The 21,169-nt window shown below is 39.4% G+C and overlaps 1 protein-coding gene across 2 annotated transcripts in view; it reads right to left on the bottom strand.

The window, feature by feature from the left end:
* Positions 1-21,169, bottom strand: part of LOC124156599 (synaptic vesicle 2-related protein) — a 29,437-nt gene that overhangs the window by 5,152 nt on the left and 3,116 nt on the right. For both annotated transcript variants that reach the window (XR_006864356.1, XM_046531239.1), the window contains exons 6-10: positions 19,152-19,277; positions 16,228-16,451; positions 7,743-7,927; positions 7,042-7,153; positions 5,030-5,114 (exon numbers count right to left, since the gene is read on the bottom strand). Coding sequence is in view for 1 of the 2 variants with exons in the window: in XM_046531239.1 (XP_046387195.1) it covers positions 5,030-5,114; positions 7,042-7,153; positions 7,743-7,927; positions 16,228-16,451; positions 19,152-19,277 (732 nt within the window). In the remaining variant the exon portion in view is untranslated. The remainder of the gene's footprint in view (positions 1-5,029; positions 5,115-7,041; positions 7,154-7,742; positions 7,928-16,227; positions 16,452-19,151; positions 19,278-21,169) is intronic.

The following is a 21,169-nucleotide window of genomic DNA, read 5'->3' as shown; positions in this document are numbered from 1 at the left end:
GCCATGATAGCATACCTGTCCAGCAATGAGAACTGGTTTTGAATCCTGGCTAAGCCAGCAGTACCGCCAAATGACTTTTCCATGACGTATTTCACCCTCTTGCACATGACTGCATACAAAGTCACTTGTTACATGCAGTGCTTTGGAAAAAGTGTTGCTGAAGAGCTACAAAGAAGGATTTTCTACCCAACAGTGGCTCTCAGTTAGCACGATCTCCAGTTCCACATTGTGGGCTCGAGACGTCAACAACTCGTTTGATAAACCCAGTCTAATGAGCTGACCTGCAATTGGGAGATAAGGGTTGGAATCCCAGCTGAGCCAAATGATTATACGTACCATGGAGAATTCCACCCCGGGTGCAAGTGACTTAGCGCCTGTGCACATGACTGCATTCAAAGACAATTGTGGCATGCAGTACCTTGGTCAGAGAGGGTTTTTACCCAACTACACCAACACCCATGTTACAGCCATCCATGAAAATGGACTCATCCAGGTGAAAGATGGACTTCGAGGCGAGAGCCATATGCTCTCAAATGGACTCCACTTTTTGCCAAATATTCAACTGACTTCTGGGCTGAACGAAAAATCTAGAATCCCAACAACCTATGATCATTCAAAGCCAATTGCCTGGCAGTGTGACATAACATCCATGAAATTTGAGATCTCAACAAATCCTGTGTCTGGTGCTTTCCCGGCGAATGTTGTTGATGAAGTCTTCACGAGAAATCAGTCGGGTAAGGATGGACATTGATGCCAACGTTTCAATGGCCTTCTATGCCATCGTCCTCAGGGCGATTTCCCGTGAAGACTTCATCAAAATCCTGTGTCTCTAAATTTAAGATACTACGGAAGCAATGAATATACAAAGAATTTCTGAGCCCTGGCGACACTACCCAATGATTCCTGCCCACAGCTGAGTAATCATAAATTTAATTAATTGTAGAGGGCGTAACTTGGTGGAAATCCATAATATCACGAATACAAGAATCAAGAAATAGCAAAGTTCTTGATTCTTGTATTCGTGGTAATCATAAATTAACCTTTTTTTAACTATGTACCTAACTCAATTTTACTTGGCCAAGAAAATTTAGTTTTCCATGGCACAGCAGGCATCTTTCAACTTATAAATGCTTAGTGTGCCCATATGTGTATGGGAAAAAGCTCCACTTGGGGTCTGGCATGCCTGTATGGGCATGTAAACTTGATGGGGTTAGAATTATATTCGGCAGCGAAGGGCGATAATTAAGAATTTAAATTTACCAGCACAAGGTTAATAGATTTCACAATCCCTATTAGAAGTTTGATTTCATATGCATACAGCATTCAAATTGGAACATATCTGATTTTGAGACACTTCTCCCTTTACCAATCAGATTATAACCCAAGTACAGTAATCAAGTAATTTAAAAAAATTTGCTTATTAGTAGGATTTAACAGTTAAACTTTCACCACACTGGAATTTTATTCTCAAGTGTGATGAGAAAGTATTCAAAAACTGTTGCAAGAACTACCTGCTGTATGCATGGAGAACTTAAGAGCCCATGGCAACACATACGTTCTCGTCGTCAGACACTAGAATAGCACTAGTTCAAATCACAGTCCCTAAATTCAAAGTGTACCCAAACCCCAGATGGCATCCAGTGACCATTTCCATCATTTAAAATGCAGACGTAAGAGACTGTTTAAGTGTCCATGCAAAAGAAATATTCCATTAGTTTTATTTAATACCTTTTATTTCAGCAAGCACACATTTACATAGTCACATTATAATTTCTCAACATACAATAGAAGATAAGAAAGAAGAGGTTATAACATTAAAGTATTTACAATGATCAAGAACACCATGAACTGAAAGCAAAACCCAAAATTAATACAATGAAACTGAACTAAGTTCTATGAAATTAATTAAATTAGTCTGAGGGTTAGAAAATAGGGATGATCGGATACCTTGGATCCAAATATCTGCAGATAATACCCTTCACCAGATAATGAAATCGGATCCCACTTCACCATGGAAATTGAATCTGGATCGAAAATTTAAATCAATGCTTCAGTTAAAGCCTCCATTGGAGGGAGTGGAAAAAGTTCGAATTCTCTCTTTGTAAGTGCCGATGCACTGCGATGCTTGTCCAAGTAATGAAAAAAATTTTTTAAAGGAATTTTCGCAAGGGTTACACATCAGAATTTTAGCTGTTGAAAATTTAAAGGTAAAATATAATAGGCACACAGTACGAATCTTCCCAAGAGATTGAACAACCATCTAGGGAAGCTCATTGCCGTAGGATAATAACCACCTCAAAAGTAACAACGTCACAAATTTCACGGAACTACTAACCACCTGCTTCAGCCAATGCCTACATATTTTTCCTTTCCAAGACCACACAGACCACAGGTCATTAGCTTTGAAGGAAAATACCTATCATGTTACACAATAACTATAGAAGCATGTTTCATCCATCCCCTGCATCACCAACTGACCTTTTCTGGCCTACCTGCTTCAATGCTCATCATTTCTGAAGGACAACTGTCACCTATTGGGCCTGTAGGTGTGAAACTATGGCTTTTGGCAATTACATGACATGCATGAGATTCAAAAAAGAATGACACCAAACTTGACACATTTCTGACAGTATTCTATATTTAAGTTTTTTAAGCTCTAATTGATTGGCACAAAGCTTTCTAGTTACAACAAGGCTATACTAATTTTCAACCTTGTTCAAACAGCACAATTCACAAAGAAACAAGCATAGTGTGAGCACACTCCAACAGGACAAGACGGACTGAGAACGCAAACTGCATGTATCACATAGCTCACTCAGCTTTGCTTTGAAGGCAACAACGTCACAAAGTTGCAAGATCGTGTTCATCCCTTGACTCCCTATTCGTGGCCTTGTTGCCCGTAAGAAAAAGTAAGTGCACTCCTTCCCCTCCACCTCTATTTTATGAGCTTCTGCTACCTGCCCCTTCCTCATGCTGAGCGGACATCTCGGTCTGTTATCAACCATCTGTCTGTTATCTCGGTCTGTTCCCCCCCCCCGCACGTGACGTCAATGTTTGCAAATTGCACATTTGGAATTAATTTTAATTATATACCGATTAAACTAGTCTTTTAAAATGCAGAAACATCTTTATTGAGATAAGGAGAACCCAACATATGCCATGTGCGTTCACTGAGGCATGAAACTCTAAATCGCTAGGAAGTGCAAAATCCACCTCACCACTACTGAAGCATTGGCAGGTGAAACACTAGTCCGTAAGCGATGAAGTGACAAAATTTGGGGAAAACGTGCTCGAGGAAAATTTGAATTCAGTCGATCATTCATCCAAAGAATGAAACCTATTTTCATTTCCAAATGCAAGCATAACCATTTAAGATCCTGGGCATGTAAAGATATTAATGCTTTTAAAAAATAACTTGAAAGCTTATAAATATGATTTGTAATCGGTAAAAACATTAATATGATAATCAAAATTGCATTCCTCCAATCATATACACCCAGAAGAAACATGAATAATTACTTTGACTTATAGAAGGCAATTATAAATGCATTTGGATCCGAAAATATTCGAAGATCCGACACATGAAATCAAGGTTCTGATCCACATCTGGATCTGAAAAAAATCCTGGATCCGACCATCCCTGTTAGATACCATTGGAAAAGTTTTTAATAAGACTGAGTACTTCAGAAAATAGTTTCTAAGGCTGTGAATGCATTGACCACTCCATGATTAGTAATCATATCCACTAAAATATCATGCTATGAAGATATGTTCGATTATGAAAAATATATAAGCCTCATTATTTACAATAATGACAGCACACACTCATTATACTAAAAGGGCAACAGAAAAAACATGAATAAATGATCTAGGGTACACCAATGGATTAAGATGTACTTAACCAACGTTCAGGCTTTCCATCACTCAAGTGTGCACATCAGTGATGGAAAGAGTTGCTCTTGGAATTCTGACGGTGTAGTGAATTATTTGTGAATTTTTTTAGGGTGATACAACTAATTGGGCCTTTGGATAGTTTTAGACGATACAGCAATACAGTCAAGAAATAAATTTTCTTTCAAATCTTTAAGAGGGATATTTTGAGATATTCATGATCAAATGTTCCTCACTAACATTGGTAAATCCATGGAAAGTGGTATTTTTCATCACTTACAGGAGTCACTTGAGAAAACAATAAGGTATAATATGCTTACAAAGGTTGGTGGGAAGTAAAGCACTAAGTTAAATAAAGCAGTAGACTTGCCAGTAAAATAGAAACTTTATAAGGATTACATGAAATGAAATAAAATTTTCAGAAGTATGAGTTCCAGGATCATATATTGGCCTACAAACGAACTTTCATAGTAAATAAAATTATGATATTGAAGAAATGGTTGATGAACTGGAAAAGGATAGTGAAGTGAGAAAAAACGTAAGTACAGTGAAATGCAACCGACGTGGGTACCAACAGAATCCTCATCAAAAGGATGTTGGAATTTGGCACAATGCCATCCTAAAATGGCCTGCTCTATGGTCTGGAGTAGAATAACCAAGATCTTGAGAAATTAAGACAAGAATAGACCACAGGTGACTGAGAATGCGTTTGGAAGATGGAAAATGTACTGAATGAGTAAAAGAACGAACAACGAAGTGCACATAATGGCTTCAAGGATAGAGTACTTTAGAAAGAGATAAGAAACTGGCAGAGCTAATAATGGAAGCAGCTTATACGGGAGGGAGATTCACAAAATACAACTTAATGGTCACATGACATAGGAGGAAGAGAAGACGATTGATACCTAAGAGAAAGAGAGTAGGATATTTTCATTGATGAATAATAAGTGTGATAATTTACTTTAGGTATGCACTTTAGGGATAAAATATGTGGTAGGATAATTCTGTTTGTCTAATTGTATCACGGCATGAACTTCCCCTCACATCACAGTTAGTAATAATGGAACCTAAGATGCTCTGTTATGGTAATGTATTGATGATTAGTAAACCCTGGCACCAGATATAAAATAGGACTTACCTCAGGAGTATAAACATATGCAGCTTGAAATATACCAGCAATTATACCTCTTGAAATGAATAACATAATGGTGAGAAAAGAGCGACTGAAAAGTAAAGAGAGACAAAATTAGCGACTTTCATACCTTCAAACAAATATGTACACCTGAAAAGTGCCAGTGGTTTGAATCTCTAATCCATAGACCGCATATTCTCATCCCTAGAGAGGTGGACTGCATGGTTGGGGGAGAGGGGGAGATTAGCAGGTGCCTTCGAACCCTAAGACATTGCTCGCACCCCTCTGCCAACCCCAGTATGATTGCCTTGATTGATCCTTGATTGCCACTCGCACACAGCAGACAACAGGTCCGTAATTATGGTATGAATGGTAACCCAACCAAACTTAGTTCACCCCAAGATTGCTTAAATTCAGCGATCTTAGGGAAACTGGTGCATCAATATGGCCTTTGCCTCACGTCCCAGTAGAACCATCAACAGTTGGAAGAATTCTACGAGTCCTCCTGAAACATCTCATCCTTGGATTATAGCAAAATTTCCATTCACACTTGCTATTCTAATCCTTTATTAAAATATTGAAATAAATGCCAAACCTTCACCCACCACATGCTCATAGCATGGTACTATTTAAGTATTACATTTTAGAAGTGGTTTCTTTCCTCTTCTTTGAGTTTATCGCCCCTCCCCTTCTTACCAGTTCCCCTCTTTACTGCAATCTGCCTTCTTGGTCCCCAATTTTTGAAACAAGCTGATAACATGAGTCACCTACTGTGTTCTTTGGTGACAATCAATAACTTTCCTAAATGCCCGCTTTACCTCCGTATGGTTTCAATACTAGTGATGTGCACCAAATATAAAAATGAATGAACCCAAATATGACACATTACTGCCATGATGAGTGCAATTATCCTGGTTCTCCAGCCACGTTTGTCTGTGTCGAGAACCCGGGTAACTGCACTCATCATTAACATCGCCGCGGAGGCCTTCGCAGGCATTACATTTCTGACATTATTAATCATGGCACCATAACTTAAATTTATCGATTTACCAACGAATCACAAATTCCTTCATTAGACTGCACCCAGAAAGCACTAAGAAGTTTTTTTTCCTAATGAGCCGGCCAAAAAATAGGGGTGTGCGAGATACATGAGGGCACAGCTTACACGAGTAAAATACGGCATTTGCCAGGGCTCTAGATACCTTAACTAACGGCATTAAAATTAAATGGAGTACCATTTTTTTCACATCTTTTTCACCACTTTTCCCATGTGCCTTTCATACATTCTTTCATTAAAAGTGAGTGTGCAAATAAGTAATTTTACGTGGCCTTAAACCAAAGCCTTCATCTTCAGTGAGTGTAGTTTTTGAATTCACTTTTGTGCAAATAAGATACATAATTATAATACTTTGCACTTCTCCACATAAATCTTCATTTAAAAGAGCCAACATATTTCACTGCATGCATGAGTCCCGAGTGAAACACATACACTTCTTCAAATAAAGATTTATGTGAAAAAGTGCAAAGTATCAGTACTTCATATCTTACAATGGACTTCCCAAATGTATTAGCCTACACCATTCGTTTCATGTTGTGTAAATAATTTATCTAGATACTGTACCCATAGGCATTAGAATTGAAGTCTCAATAATTGATGGAGCTAGAAACTGAAGTATCAAACCAACCTAACCCATTAAAAAACAAGGTCAGAACAGCCATGAAAGTGAAGGGAAACTGATTACCTGTGCTTTTCAATCATCAGATTTGGCATATCCCTTCTGTCATACAGAAAAATTTATGGTTGGATAAATTAATTAATGAGTGAAAAGCAATGTTTCATTTCTTTAAGGAAAGCAGACGAATAAATAACCTCAAGTCATGAGGAAACTCTACCTTAAACTATTTTTACTGAATCCTCCCAAAAAATTTGATGAAATATTTTGCTTCATTTAATCAATATACACTTTTCGTTTATTAAGTCTAGTTTCTAAACATCAAGTTTTAAATCAAATACTTACTTTGTAGTGCAGACTAATAAAAAACAGATGCACACTCCAAATGCAAGGAATTGCACAGCCATTGTTTTCTTTCGGCCAAACTTTTCAATAACTAGAATAGTGGCAAATATTCCTGAAAATAAGAACAGACTTCATTAGAGAAAGTTAATGGCAGGGTTGAAAATATTTTCGTATACTGCTAAGGTCTCTTAAGACAATATCACATTTGCAGAACTATATACAAGTATGCAAGTTGGGGCAAATTCAGATCTCATTCCTCTGATAAATACCACCAATATGAAAGAAAAGCAGAAAGTATAGGTGAACAAGAGAATTTAGGGGCTTCATCCTTCACCTTCAGTTTAACTGGCACCTGATATAACGAGCGATTTTCCACAGATTATGAGCACTTTTTAAACCAAGCTTCCATTGTACTTGGTAAACAAGGAATATAACATCACACAATTGTGTGTCTCTCCTGAAAAATTTTCTTTAATTATTTTGGTTCAGCAAACTACCACTTGGCTGCAATATGCATGATGTATACGTATATGTTGATATTTTTGATGTGAGAAGATTAGTATGGTCATCACATAACTTTGATCTGATCTTTACACCAGACGTCATGAACTTTTTGCGAACTTTGTCACATCACAAACTACCTCTGCAGGCCGAAAAATTTTAACTACATATACAGAATGACTGTAGCCCAGATTCCTTACCAGGAAATTCAGCCAAAGTTGTCCAAAGGAGATCAATGTAATCGGTGGTATTCAATTCCCTGCAATCAGCTGCGCATGTTTCACTGCTTGCTCCACCAAAGGATGGTGAGCAGAGGCCCTCAGAAGCTTCAAAAAGCTCGGTGGTCATCAGCACAACCCCATAGTAGCAAAAGGCACATGAAAGCCTAAAAGTAAATGGGATAAATCAATGATTAGCAGATTAATATAAATATGCGACACTTTATTGTAAATACGCGTACTGTTATGTTATGTTGGTATTTACCTAAATGTATACAGTAAAACTTTGATTTTACGCACTTTGATTTTACATCAAGTCTTGTTTTTACGCAGCGACACTCAAGTCCGGCCGGAAAGCATAGGGAATTGCAACGGTGAAACTTCGATTTTACATCTTTTCTTGATTTTACAGTTTTTCGATTTTGGGCAGCATAACCCCAGCCCCAAGGAGGCCGCTAATCTTGATTTTACGCAGTTGTCTTTCGACTTGTTTTGAAAATCCCGACTGGAGCAACACGAAGTTAGGTTAATCATTCGTCTCAATGAGTTGCAAAAATGAATACAGGAACGGTTGAAATGACGTAGCGCTGTTGAGCGTGAAACTAAAAACATCGCGAATCTAATTATTGCTTCCCCCTGCGCCCTCTCAGTAATAATTCAGGCTCCTTTACGAACGCAAATATCACTCTTAGTTCAAATTTACCGTAGAAGGGTATCGAAACCTAAAACATACGGCAATCGCCGTGTATGCGTAACTATTATTGATTAAGACAGATGATCGCCGGAGATATTAACATTATCACCTTTCGTTTATTATTCGACTTATTGGTCGACGCTGTTTAAAACATATTTATTTTAATTACAGTAGATGGTTGTTAATCTGGAATTATAAACTACGGAATATCTATCCCTAACTGAAGGTTTTCTAGAATTTTGCCAACGCTATGTTTTCCGTCCCCCTAGCGAAATATAACAGCGAAATGAGCTGTTAAAAATCCTCCCGTGCCAAAATTTTGGCCTCCAAGTTGATCCAAAAAAGATAGTCGTACTTCTAGTATGGATGTAAGTCGATGGTGATTCAACGTGATGGTAAAAGCAGCATGCATTGTCTTATTCCGCGGGCTAACCCCATATCTGACTGCGGGTGGTGGCCCATGTCGGCACTAATGATGCCTCCGTATGCAGAGCTGATGAGATCTTAAATTCCTTCAGGGATCTAAGCTCGGAAGTGGAACGCGTTCGGAGGGGCACTGGTGTCAATATGCGACTGTCCATCTGCAGCATTGTTCCACAGACGGACTGCGGCCCTCGAGTTTGGGACAGGATTTCCTGGATCAACAAGAGGCTGTGGGAACTCTGTGTAAGCATTGGGGCAGAGTTCGTGGATCTTCGCCCAGTGCTTAGATCGTGCCGGGCTCCCCTCAATTCATCTGGGGTGCATTATTCCAAAGAGGCATCAGAACGGGAGGCTCGTAGGATTTTTGAGCACTGTAGGTATTTTTTAGACTAGAGGGTAGGTCATCTAGCGGGATTGTCAATGATTTGATTAAACGTAGCCTCTGAGGAAATACGCAGTGCGAAAGATACAAGAAAGTAAGCTTAAAAGCGGTAACGCCGGAAAATAGTGCCATTATTCCCAAAACGCGTGCTCCAGAGAAAGAAAACATGTCAAATATTATTAGTACTGCGAATTAAATTCACCAGCTGAGTATCGAAAACCTTGGAATAGAACCCACCGAAACTCTAACTACAAAATATGACATTAACCTTGTTGTAGTTAATTGCCGTAGCGTAAAAAACAAGCGCACCGAAATCGAGCATATTTTTCAGGACGCAGACGTGGTCATGGGGACAGAGAGCTGGCGGAGAGGAGATGTCTGTAGAGCGCTATATTGTTGCGCTTTGCGTTGGAGGGGGGGGGGGGGGGAGAGGAAAGGGAAATGACAAATTGTAGAAACAGCAAAGTTTTTCATTCACAAATCAGCTCCGTATTACCTTTGGTATGCTATTTGGAAGGAGGTAACGGACAGCTGGGGTCATTAGCACCCTGAAGTAAGGGCTGGGGGGATAGGAACCCTATGTTGGCATTAGCCAGGTTGTTTTTGAGGAGAGTAGAAAGTGGAGCCTTCACTTCTCGGCGTTGGAAATGACACTCCTTAAATACCTAAACGCTATTATGATGATAAAAAAATTGTCTCATGTCTATGCTTGTCGCAATTAAAATTAATGAAAAAGTTGACTTCCACGTAGCCCCGAACCCTGGTCCTCTGCGTGGTAGCCTTAAATGCTACTACTACCCCACCTAACCCGTTTGCTGAGTGGAGCGATATTAAGGAACTATACGCGGCTTGTGAAAAGTACCGCATGAAAATTAATTACAGCCAAACTAAGGCCCATTCAACAGATCCACTACTAGTTCAGGGATGTGTTCACCTTCTGAAGGCCATTAAAAATACGGCATTGAAAAAGGCGGAGCAAGGTTCGTGGTCTCCCCTTGTTAGTGCCAGATTTCAATTCAACCATGTTGTTTAACCATGGGAAACATTGTTCAGGAATGCAACGTTGTTTCTCTTACGGTAACCCGTCATCTGTGGTGTTGCTTGTGAGTAAATAAGATTATTAGGCTTCATTTTCTAGCCTCCAAATAAGTAATTAAATCCGGGAAACATATATCTGACGCGACTGAAAAGGATTTCATGCTCATTTACCGTAAAACCTCACATAGGAGACTTTTTCTGGTTCCGGTTCTGGCTTAAATCAGAACTATACAAAAGTGTATGACTAAGCGTTCTAAAAATAATGAGCAACTGTTATCCTGTAAACTATACTCATCCTGAAAACCAACTCTTGTTTTTACACACTTTGATTTTACACAGTGCCCATATTTTGGTCCCTCCAACTGCGTAAAATCAAAGTTTTACTGCACATATTGTATGATTTGACGTGCCTTACGTCGGGGCCATTATTTAATGTACTAGATCGTTGGGCAAATAAAATTACAATAATAGTTGCACCTCAAATGCCAAGCGGAAGGCAAGAACGGAAAAGGAAGACCTCGAACAAAATATATGGAACAAGTGAAGAAGGATGTGAAAGAGAAGAAATACGTAGGTGTGAAAAGATTAGCTGAAAGGAGAACTGAGTGGAGAGCTGCGTCAAACCAATCCTAGGGGCCTATTACGTAACTTTGACTCGGAGCTAGAGCTATCTGTAACTCCGCCCGGATTTGTTTTGATTTGTAGCTCCAACCCTATTACGTACCGGCAGGAGTTACGAGAAGTCTCCGAAAGAATGCGGAGCTACAGTGGCTATGGAAAATTCGGAAAGCAAATCTCCAGAAATGAGTCAACCAATAGGAGCTTAGGTATCCGATAGTAAATGTTTCTGAGCAGACGGGTTTAACGTGAATTTCGGAATGGAGTCCCAAACTTGTATTTCGTAAGTTAACGTGAAATAATTAATATAAACTACATTGTTGAAATGTTTATACTTTAAAGCTTATTCATATACAGTTATATGTCATCCATTGTATACAGTCATTCATTTATCGTCGAATCCAAACCTATTCTCTGCCCATGTTTATATTATGGCAATGAATACAATTTTAGATACCGGCAAAGGTCGGAGAAAATGAGCAGGAAGCAGTGCGTGGTGCTCACTAATTTTATGAGTGACCACAGAAGCTTTGCCCTTGGCGTATTCCAAGGAATAAACGGGGAGGCAACAATAAATAAAATGTGGGGTGACAAACCTTAATATTTCATCGACAATAAACAAAAATGTGCTAGTGAGATTGACAAATGCCTACAAAGAACGAAGATATTTGCACACACACTGACATTTTTTTAATACCAATAATGAAAATAAAAATGCCTTGTGAAAACTCCAGCCCGATTTCCTTCGCTTCTCAACTGTCATTTGTTGATGTCTGCCGTCGGAATCTGAAGGATAAGGCAATGGATCGACCAATAAACATATATTGGGGAAGGATAATGAGGGTGTTTGCGGAGTATGTAAGAAGGAGGCATCTGACATTAGAAATGAGACGAATAAGGGTTTCCCACAATCCGATCGAATTAGATGAGTGTCGAAACACATTTTTTAATATCTCTGCCGGTCTCTGGGACCCACACTAAGGAAATGCAGAATATCTCAGACGCAGAATAAGAAGATTCAACATTACACACGCCCATAGTGATATAATGAAAATTCTTCAATAATATTTATCTGTTTCTCCACGCTTAGTCCAGATATTCTGCGTTTCCTTAGTGTGGGTCCCAGAGACCGGCAGAGATATTGAAAAGTGTTTTTCGACACTCTGAAAAACATTCGAAAATGGTCTTCATCTAATTCGATTGGATTGTGGGAACCCCTTATTTCTAATGTCAGATGCCTCCTTCTCCTTACATACTCCGCAAACACCCTCGTCATCCTTCCCCAAATATATGTTTATTGGTCCATCCATTGCCAAATCCTTCAGATTCCGACCTTTCGACGGCAGAAATAAACAAATGACAGTTGAGAACCGAAGGAAATCGGGCTGGAGTTATCATAAGGACGGGTCAGAAGCCTGCGTTATTCCAGCCCCGAGATAACTCCAGTTCGCAACTCCTATTGGAGTTATTTTGACTACTGTAATCGCAAATTGAGCTATGGCAGCCATCATAACTCTTATAGCTCCATAGCTATGAGAGTTATGACTTACGTAAGAAGCCCCCTAGGATTGTTGACCAGTGATGATGATGACCTCAAATGCACCATATATCTCCTTCTCCCTCATCTCCTATCAGCACAAAACAATCAAAATCCACAGTCACTTTCCCCAAGTTGCAATGACTAATCCATCAAAATTTCCTCATTTAATACGTCTAATGAGCATGCAATTTTACTCTTGAATTTATAACAGACAAAAAAGGAAAAAAAAGTGTATACACATGTGTAGGGCCATGCAAAAGGTGCCAAATATTTTATAGCCAAAAGTGGTGTTATTTTTCTACAAATGCGATGTTATTTTGCCCTGAAATCGGTGTTATTTTAACGGCAAAATAATTGATGTTGATAGAGAGCCATCCTTCTAATGGCCCACCCATTGCCCTAAATTTAGGATATTACTGACCAGGAATAATTTAAGCAATAATATACATGGAGTATTGACTGAATTCACCTATTTTACATATTTATCCTTCGCGTATACATATATCTAGCTTACATAGAGAGAAATTACTTTTAAATGTCTGTAATTTCAAATGAAATATTGCTATTGTGATCAAGGTGTCACCTTTTACATTTGTTCTCTTATCTGTTAACACAGTGCTATAGCAGGAAAGAAATCTTTCTCAGTCCATGTTTGCAGAAGGGATCCAAATTGCTTAAAGGCACTTAGATGCAAACGATGTCTCAGACATTTGAGCTCCTGGATTGCTTTAATTACATCCACTGAACCCCGGGAATTTTGCTTTTGCATTAATTTCTCCCAACCCCAACATCAACTTCTCTGTCTCCATTGATTCCAGGCCATGAATTTTTTGTTTTTAAGTCAGGGTTCATGTCTGTAGATGGAACTTCTTGGGGATCAAAAACAGATCTTTTCAAATACCTATTTTTCTGCTTAGGTCTTCTACCATAAGAGAACTAAGTTTGGTTGATGCCTTTTCAGCCATCTGCATAGGTATTGAATTTACAGCAGCTGCTTAAGAGGTTTTCATGTTTTGCAGGTGTAGTAAGTGCTTTATCAAAAAAAAAGTACTCTTTTAACTCTTTCAAAATGGTGGAGTTCTCTCCTTAACATGAATGCAGGACTGCGCTCCATGAGACTCCTTGGTCCCCTCTGTATGGAGCATTTATGTTGGACATCTGTTAAGAAAGGTCTTGCAGATAATCAAACACTCTCAACACCAACCTTTTCTGATCCTTCCTAGTGGGCATTTTGCATTATCTTGGACTCTGTGGGTAGTTGGTCTTCCTCCTTTCGTGGTTTATAACCCTACCAGCGGCATTGGTTTGCTGTCAACTCATGCTTTGTTTATGTGAATTAGCTATATGGATGATTGTTGCTTGCACGTAAATTGCAGACTTCCAATTGAATTCCTCGATTTATTCTGAGAATTCTAAAATTTTGAATGAAGCTCTACCGTCAGCATTAACGAATTTAATGCATTAACAACTTCCATGTTGATTTTATCCTGAAATCGAGATATAAGTTAATATTTATGGTAGAATTTCGTTTAAAAATTGTAAACGCAGCCAAAAGACAAAGAGTTCAATTCTTAGTTTATATTTTTTGAGAAAGGACCGTATATTTATTTCGCAAACTAGCTGAATGAGCAATTGTATGACTGCGATCCCTTGCCACAAAGAGGGGTAATAAGAGACGAGGGTCTAGGTTCATGCTTCCGGATTTCGGCACTTACAGATTTTGCCAGTCCATGGTGTTGGCATGTGATGGGTCCCGAAACTAAGACTTTGCGAACCCATGAATGTCATAAAAGGAGGAGAGCAAGGAAACGTATTTTCGGCATTAGGCCTGCGTCGGAAAATCTCAGACGAAAATTTTCGCCTTTCATCTCCCGGGTCAAGAAACGTCCTGCCGCACATTTTCGTCATTAGCAGCAAAAGGGTTAACTCTTTATAGTATGTGAGCATTTGGATAGTTTGAACCCTCCATTAATTTTATTAAGTCAACCATCACATTCCCATGGCATTTTGGCTACTTTGTAGACATCGTGAATGCGGTTTAGACATCCTCCGGACAAACAAGTCGCCTTATTTCCTCGAATGAGTTTCTTTGTGGAAACCATGAATTTTCTCCAATTCATGGGCGATTTTCACCAACTCAGACGCGATTTTCATCATTTTTTTTCCTTCTGCTCTGCATGAAATTGTTTTTCGGGGCATATATTTAAGCCGTTATTTTTTCACGGCATTGGCCGCTCACCGGCGCGACTAATTTCTGCGGGCCGCCGTTCTCGGCACAGCGCCGTGAAATCCAGAGAGTCGTCTTGTCGGAAAGTGGCCTGAATTTTACGGCGCTGTGCCGGGAACGGCAGCCGGCGCTAAGTCGTTTCGGCTGAAAGCTGCTACAATGTAGCTCCGTGTGTATTTCACGGAATAGACGGCGCACAGCCACTTTTTGCCGCTTTCAGACTCCAGCCCTCGTCAACGGCACGGCACTGTGCTTTCAAATAACCATTGTCTCAATGCATGTCTTCAAGCGAGTTGAATCGCGCAGTTGACGGCACGGCGTTGTTGATGGTCAGCAAGGCAAGGTTCAACCGGCCCGGCAGTGTGCCGTTAATGGCTCGAAATACACACCGTGCTATCTTGAGGCTACATTCAAACGAGACGACTTTTCGCCGGCCGCCGTTCACGGCACGGTTCCGTGAAATTCAGGCCATTTTCAAACGAGACATCTCTGTCACTTTCAAACGAGACATCTCACGGTGCTGTGCCGTGAACGGCGGCCCATGGAAATTCGTCGCATTGGAAAGCGGCCAATGCAGTGAAAAAATTACGGCTTAAATGTATGCCTCGAAAAACAATTTCGTGGGAGGAGCATGAGCAGAAGAAAAAAATGGTGAAAATCGCGTCTGAGTTAGTGCAAATGGCCCATGAATTGGAGAAAATCTCAATTAACACGAAATTCGTGTATTCGCGGGAAAACTCCGTACATCGCGTATTTTGCAGGAATATCCCGGAATTCGCGTTATCGCATTTGCGACTTTTGCATGTCCCTACACATGTGTTAAAAAATCAAGATGAAAAAATAAATAACTGTAATGTAACCGCAACTATTGTTAATTTTTTTCATGTAACCCATAATCAATAACACCACAATCGAAATGAAAAATCCTACACCATACACCTCTGGATATTTATCCTCCAACAGAAGCGATAGAATTTTCCAACAGATACAAAGGAGAGAAACATACACAAGTTGAGTAACATATGGATGGTGATCCTAGCACTGCACCTCAGCAAGCAGATGCATGTCTACAGAACACAAACTGTCCAAAATAAAATTGGCCAACGTTATATTCCCACTGTTGTTACGATAAATAGAAAACTTCCTTGAGCTTTCCAGGACATTTCATCAAACACTCCCAATTTTCTGGTTTACAGGTCATCAGACACACTGACAATTTAGATCTCAGGTTTCCGCGTAGTTTCTCCATTTGAGTCGCGGCATCAGGGCATTCCTCCATGTTGTGCTGTCCATAGGTGACGACAGTTCCTCCAGCCATCCTGCTGGCGTATTTCGGTCAGAAGTGGCGATGCATTAATTAGGCCTTTTTGTATAGGCACTTGTGGGATCGGAGGTTAGTACTTTTGACCTGAAGACGCCAGCAGGATGGCTGGAGAAACTGTCGTCACCTATGGAAAACACAATGCGGAGGAACGCCCTTAAGCCATGACTCACACTGTAACAATCTTTGTAGTGGCACTCATAAATTATTGAAGAGCAACTTGCCAAATGAACCAGAGCAGAAGAGATGTCCTCCTCATCTCGGGAATGAGTAAATCCCACACTCGACCCCTCTGGTAGAGGCTGCCTCCGTGAGGGCTTGTGTCCTCCAGTACCAGGCGTCCCAGGAGCATGTGATGCCCATTCTCCGACGCCACACGCTTCAATGTCTCCAACGCCTCGTCTGCATTCCCACTGGCCATTAGGAAACGTGCACTTTCTGGGAGCCACTGAGTAGACAAAAAGACTTGCATAAGAAATTGCAAGCATTGAGTCCAACATAGACAAAACAGGACATTTGGGAACTATCATATAATTCATACTGGTTACTTTCACGCAAGTTTAAACAGCAGCTATTTTGTTCACAAACTAATACAGTGGAACCCACTAACAACAAAGTCCCATTTTTAATGAAGTGCAAGATCAAAAAAGGCCTTTTCACCATGTAAAGCAGGGGCTCCCAAACTGGGGGGCGCACCCCCCTGGGGGGGCGTGACACCCAAATGAAATAAATAAAAAAATTACAAAAATAATTTCCTCAGATCTTTGAAATAAAGTCTTTCTAAGTTTTCATAATTGTTTTTGTAAAGTTTCAATAAGGTTGTAAACTTTATCAAAGAAGGTTACAGTTTTTAAAACTACAAAACACACAAGAGTTCAAGTTTCTCAAAACCGTCCCCCTCCATAGCAATTACAGTCAGACGCAACGGGTGTGTGTACCGATCTGGGTTGCGATGTCCGTATACTTATCGCGCACGCGCAGTGCAAGCTCCCTTCTCATTGGCGCAAGGGGCGCCGCGTTGTTTTTCATGTAATACTTGTTTCAATTTTCATCATACGTACAATTATTGAATCTTTCCATTCTGCGTTACCGCATTCAACAGTGAACAAAAAAATCTACCTACTCACCGTATCAAGTAGGCACATACTTGTAAGAGTACAAGTACTTGCACAAGTAGGAGTTGGTATGTACGGTACCGTGGAAATAGGCATTGCAAAATGGAAAGCTGATATGTGTAGCGGGGGGGGGGGGGGGGGGGGGCGTGGTACAAAAAAGTTTGGGAACCCCTGATGTAAAGAATCCAGTTTTCAATGAAGGCATAAAGAATAAATAAACGTAAAGAATTTATGCTTACAATGAAGTTGGCATTGCTCCAAATTATATTTCATATATTCAACCTTTTCTAAGCTGTTATAAAAAACATTACGCCAATGTCATATTCATTTCAAGAAGCTTAGAGCTCTAAAAATAAACAATAATTTTCACCTATGAACACTCAAGAAGAAATATATACCATTAGCACTGAAACTCCTCTTCTCAGACTAAAAGAACAAGCAAACTCCCCCCCCCCCCCTTTGCAAAACCTATCTCTGGCAACTCCCACTCACTAGCCAGCCCTCCTAAGCTATGCTGCTGACCCTTCTATTGTTTGTCAGTCTCCAGCAGTGTTCTTCTGCATCTTAAGCTGCAGTGCCTAAGTGTGAAACCATATTACAGTCTTGTCATATTGATCACTATGGAGGGAGTTAAGGAAGAAGGAAGTTTAACGAAAGCAGTTTAACTAAAAAATTAGAAATTTTCAAGGGCATGGAGGATAATATAAATCAGACCAATACATATTGTAATTAAGTAGAGGATTTCACAAAGGAATTCATGAGGCAGATTAAAAAATTGGGATAAATTGGGAAATCTAGAGAGCGTGAAACTTATGGAGTTCATCAAAAATCCACCCCTCCTTCCCTGAAAGCAAAGGCAGCCAGCCCACTCGCTTCCCCTCCTTGAGTTCCCTCCATCCCACGTTTTACTCCACATCATCCTCGTGCCTTCTTCCCCCTTCACTTCTTGAAATTGCCAAAATATAGCTCACTGACAATGCTTAACAGCAGGTAGTTTTGATGATGATGATCAAAATGCAATGTGAGGTTTCAATAATATCAGCTCAAAAATGCTCCACCAGACAACTATACTCAGCACCTGGAGTCCTCTCATCAGACTACTAGGGCACCCAAGTTCCCACCCTTGCCTCCAAAATCCAAAGAGGTAGTAAAATATTTTGTTCTTGATGATTGACTGCCTGTTTATTTAGCAGCTGAGACAATTTCAATTCAATAAGCATGGTTAAAAATTATCATAACAGGTGTAAACTATTGTAATGTGAAATTCCCAGACATTTTGTCTGAGTAACTTCACAGCTCTCGAGTAAAAATGGATGCTCTGCACATACTTTAAGATATATAAAATAATATTTAATCCCAAAGAGCTCCATTACATTGCTTTAACAACTGTACCATTCCAAGTGTCTTTGCTCTAATTAGACCGGGCTGACACCAAAGCAGCTGTCAAGTAAGAGCACTTGGAAATGGCTAGCCAGGCTCAGATGACTAGGGACTCAGATACAGACATTTCATTTCATCAACAACCAAGTTATACGTGGGTGAGTACGGAATGCAGTTGATAAGGCTCTCATGCAGAATTGCATAAAAATTTCATATTATTTTTAATATTTAAAAATGAGCCAGTTTTACTTAACTACACATGAAACTGGTTCAAATGTGCAAAAAATTCCACAAAGGAAAAATCTAATTTCCACATGCAGTTCCACATTCCTGCGGCTTAAGCCCCATCAAAATCTGAAATGGTGGGTGCCATGCCAGGCTGTACTGACAACACATGACCTCAATGAAATGTTCACACTTAACATGAACTTGCGAATGACTCTAAAAAGGTACACCCCTCTTACTTCCAACAATAAGGTTTCTATTTTTTTTACTTTCACATAGTCTTATACTATAAGCCCCACTATATCAATAATGGAAATCATTAGGAGCATAAATTTCTGTAACAATTTTTGAAAAGTGTGTTGAGTAATGTTAAGACAGAAACAGGAGTACCAAATGCATAAAGGTGTCGGAGTAAAACGACAACATACCGGGCAAATGCACACGAATGCAAAAAGAGGGATGGTGGAGAGTCCAAGGAGCCACTTCCAGCCCAACGTGGGCATCACGAGGAGAGCAAGCAGGACCTCAAAGCAGGCACCAAGGGCCCAGAAACACTGCAACACAAGCACAGGCAACACAATCAGCAATATTACTAGCATGCAATTCATCGAATTAAATCGCTTCAGGCTTGATTTTGCGGAATTTTGCTTTATCCATGATAAAAACACAAGTGGTAATTTCCACACTATTTAATACAGCACTCAATGACCCACCATGGTTTCAACATTTTGTGCCATTTTCAAGGAAAGTGTTGAAACCAGTCGGTCGTTGAGTGTTGCATCAAATAGTGTGGAAATTACTAATTGTGTTTTTATCATGGATATGCAATTCATTAACAGGCCAGAATCAATTGAAATGATAGCACTCATTCACTCGCTCAAAATTTATCAAAAGAATTTGAAAATGATGGAAGTAAAATAAAAGCTGAGACAAAAAAATAAATCATCCACATAGAGCCATTTTCTCATAAGTTTGAAATAAGAAAAAGAAAACAAAAGCCACCTCCCACTTTTGAAAATTTGACCGTCATTAGAGTTCATTGCCTCATTGGTTCTCTTACAGAGGGAAAGAATCTCTCAAAAGAATGTAAACAACAACAAATCACACAAGGCCAATGCTCAAGGAGTAGCTGAGAAGCAACCAGAGGACCAAAAAAACAGAAAATTATGGGTTTCTTCATCCTTCAATCTCAATCAAAATCAACAATGCAAGGAGATAGGTGAATGAACACATTGTTTGCCAAATTTAAACTCCAGTATATCCAATCATTTTACACATATTCAATTGATCACAAGGACATTACCGTATTTGTCTGAATATAGTCCCCCCTTTTTTTTCCAAAAATGCCGATGGTAAAAGAGGGGACTGTATTCAGATGCATTTTTATAATTTTTCCCGAAACTGAAGCCTCAAAACTGGGGGGGGGGGATTATATTCGGAGAAATACAGTACTTTCTTCAAATGGCTTCGCTTGAGCGATAGATTTGCTTTCATAATAAGTTTTGAATGAATTTGATTGCATCCTCATTATCCTACAATATATCAGTGATATCCCATAATTGAAGGCCATTTCATTATAATGGCTGGTTTATTTAAAAAAATTAACAAAAACTATCCATACAGAACACTTATCATGAGATCTCAGTACCCACACGTTGAAGGTGGTATCCGTGAAATAAAACAGACCTGAGCCTGGTATATATTAGCATGGGGATAGGGTAATTTAGAATCAATGGGAAAATCAAGGTGAAACTTTGGAATGTGCAGTGCCCAAGCTATTCTTTTTTCATGCCCTTTGCATCCATGTTTTGTAAGTTCTAACATCGAATTGTGGAGAAAAGCACATCAGAATGAAAAATAACTAGTATATAATATGGAATTGAAAAGAAAACTCCAGAAAAGACATTGATGTGGCTAAGAAACAACTCCAATCCATTTCAATATATTGCAATAATATTTCAATATCTCTGCCAGATGGCTGGTAGATAGCGTCCAATCAATGTTAATTTTTTCTATGAACTTTGAAAATTTATTACACATTTGTTTGGAGCTGTGAAGCTAATATCTTACTTAATCCTAATTTGCACTAATTGCTGATTTTTCCTATGCAATGGCCTCTATTGAGAAAATTAAATTAAATTAAAAATGCAAATTAAAACAAGAGAAGCTTTATAGAGGTAAAAATAAACTAACACAGCATTGAACTAAAGCTGTTAGCCAATTACACAGCAGGGTATGAGGATGGCTGTATATGTCTGAATATAGTCCCCCCTTTTTTCCAAAAATGCCTAAGGTAAAAGTAAAGGGGGGAACAATATTCAAACACATTTTTTTAACTTTTCCCAAAAGTGAAGCTTCAAAATTAGGGGAGGGGGATTGTAGTTGGAGAAATACGGTAATAAATTTTCCTATAGACTGCCTAGGGACACAAGCAATAAATTACATA

Source organism: Ischnura elegans, chromosome 3 (genome assembly GCF_921293095.1).
Source record: "Ischnura elegans chromosome 3, ioIscEleg1.1, whole genome shotgun sequence".
Taxonomy (NCBI): Eukaryota; Metazoa; Arthropoda; class Insecta; order Odonata; family Coenagrionidae; genus Ischnura; species Ischnura elegans.
Note: the sequence above shows the minus strand (reverse complement) of the source record. Positions and strands in the feature narration are given on the sequence as shown.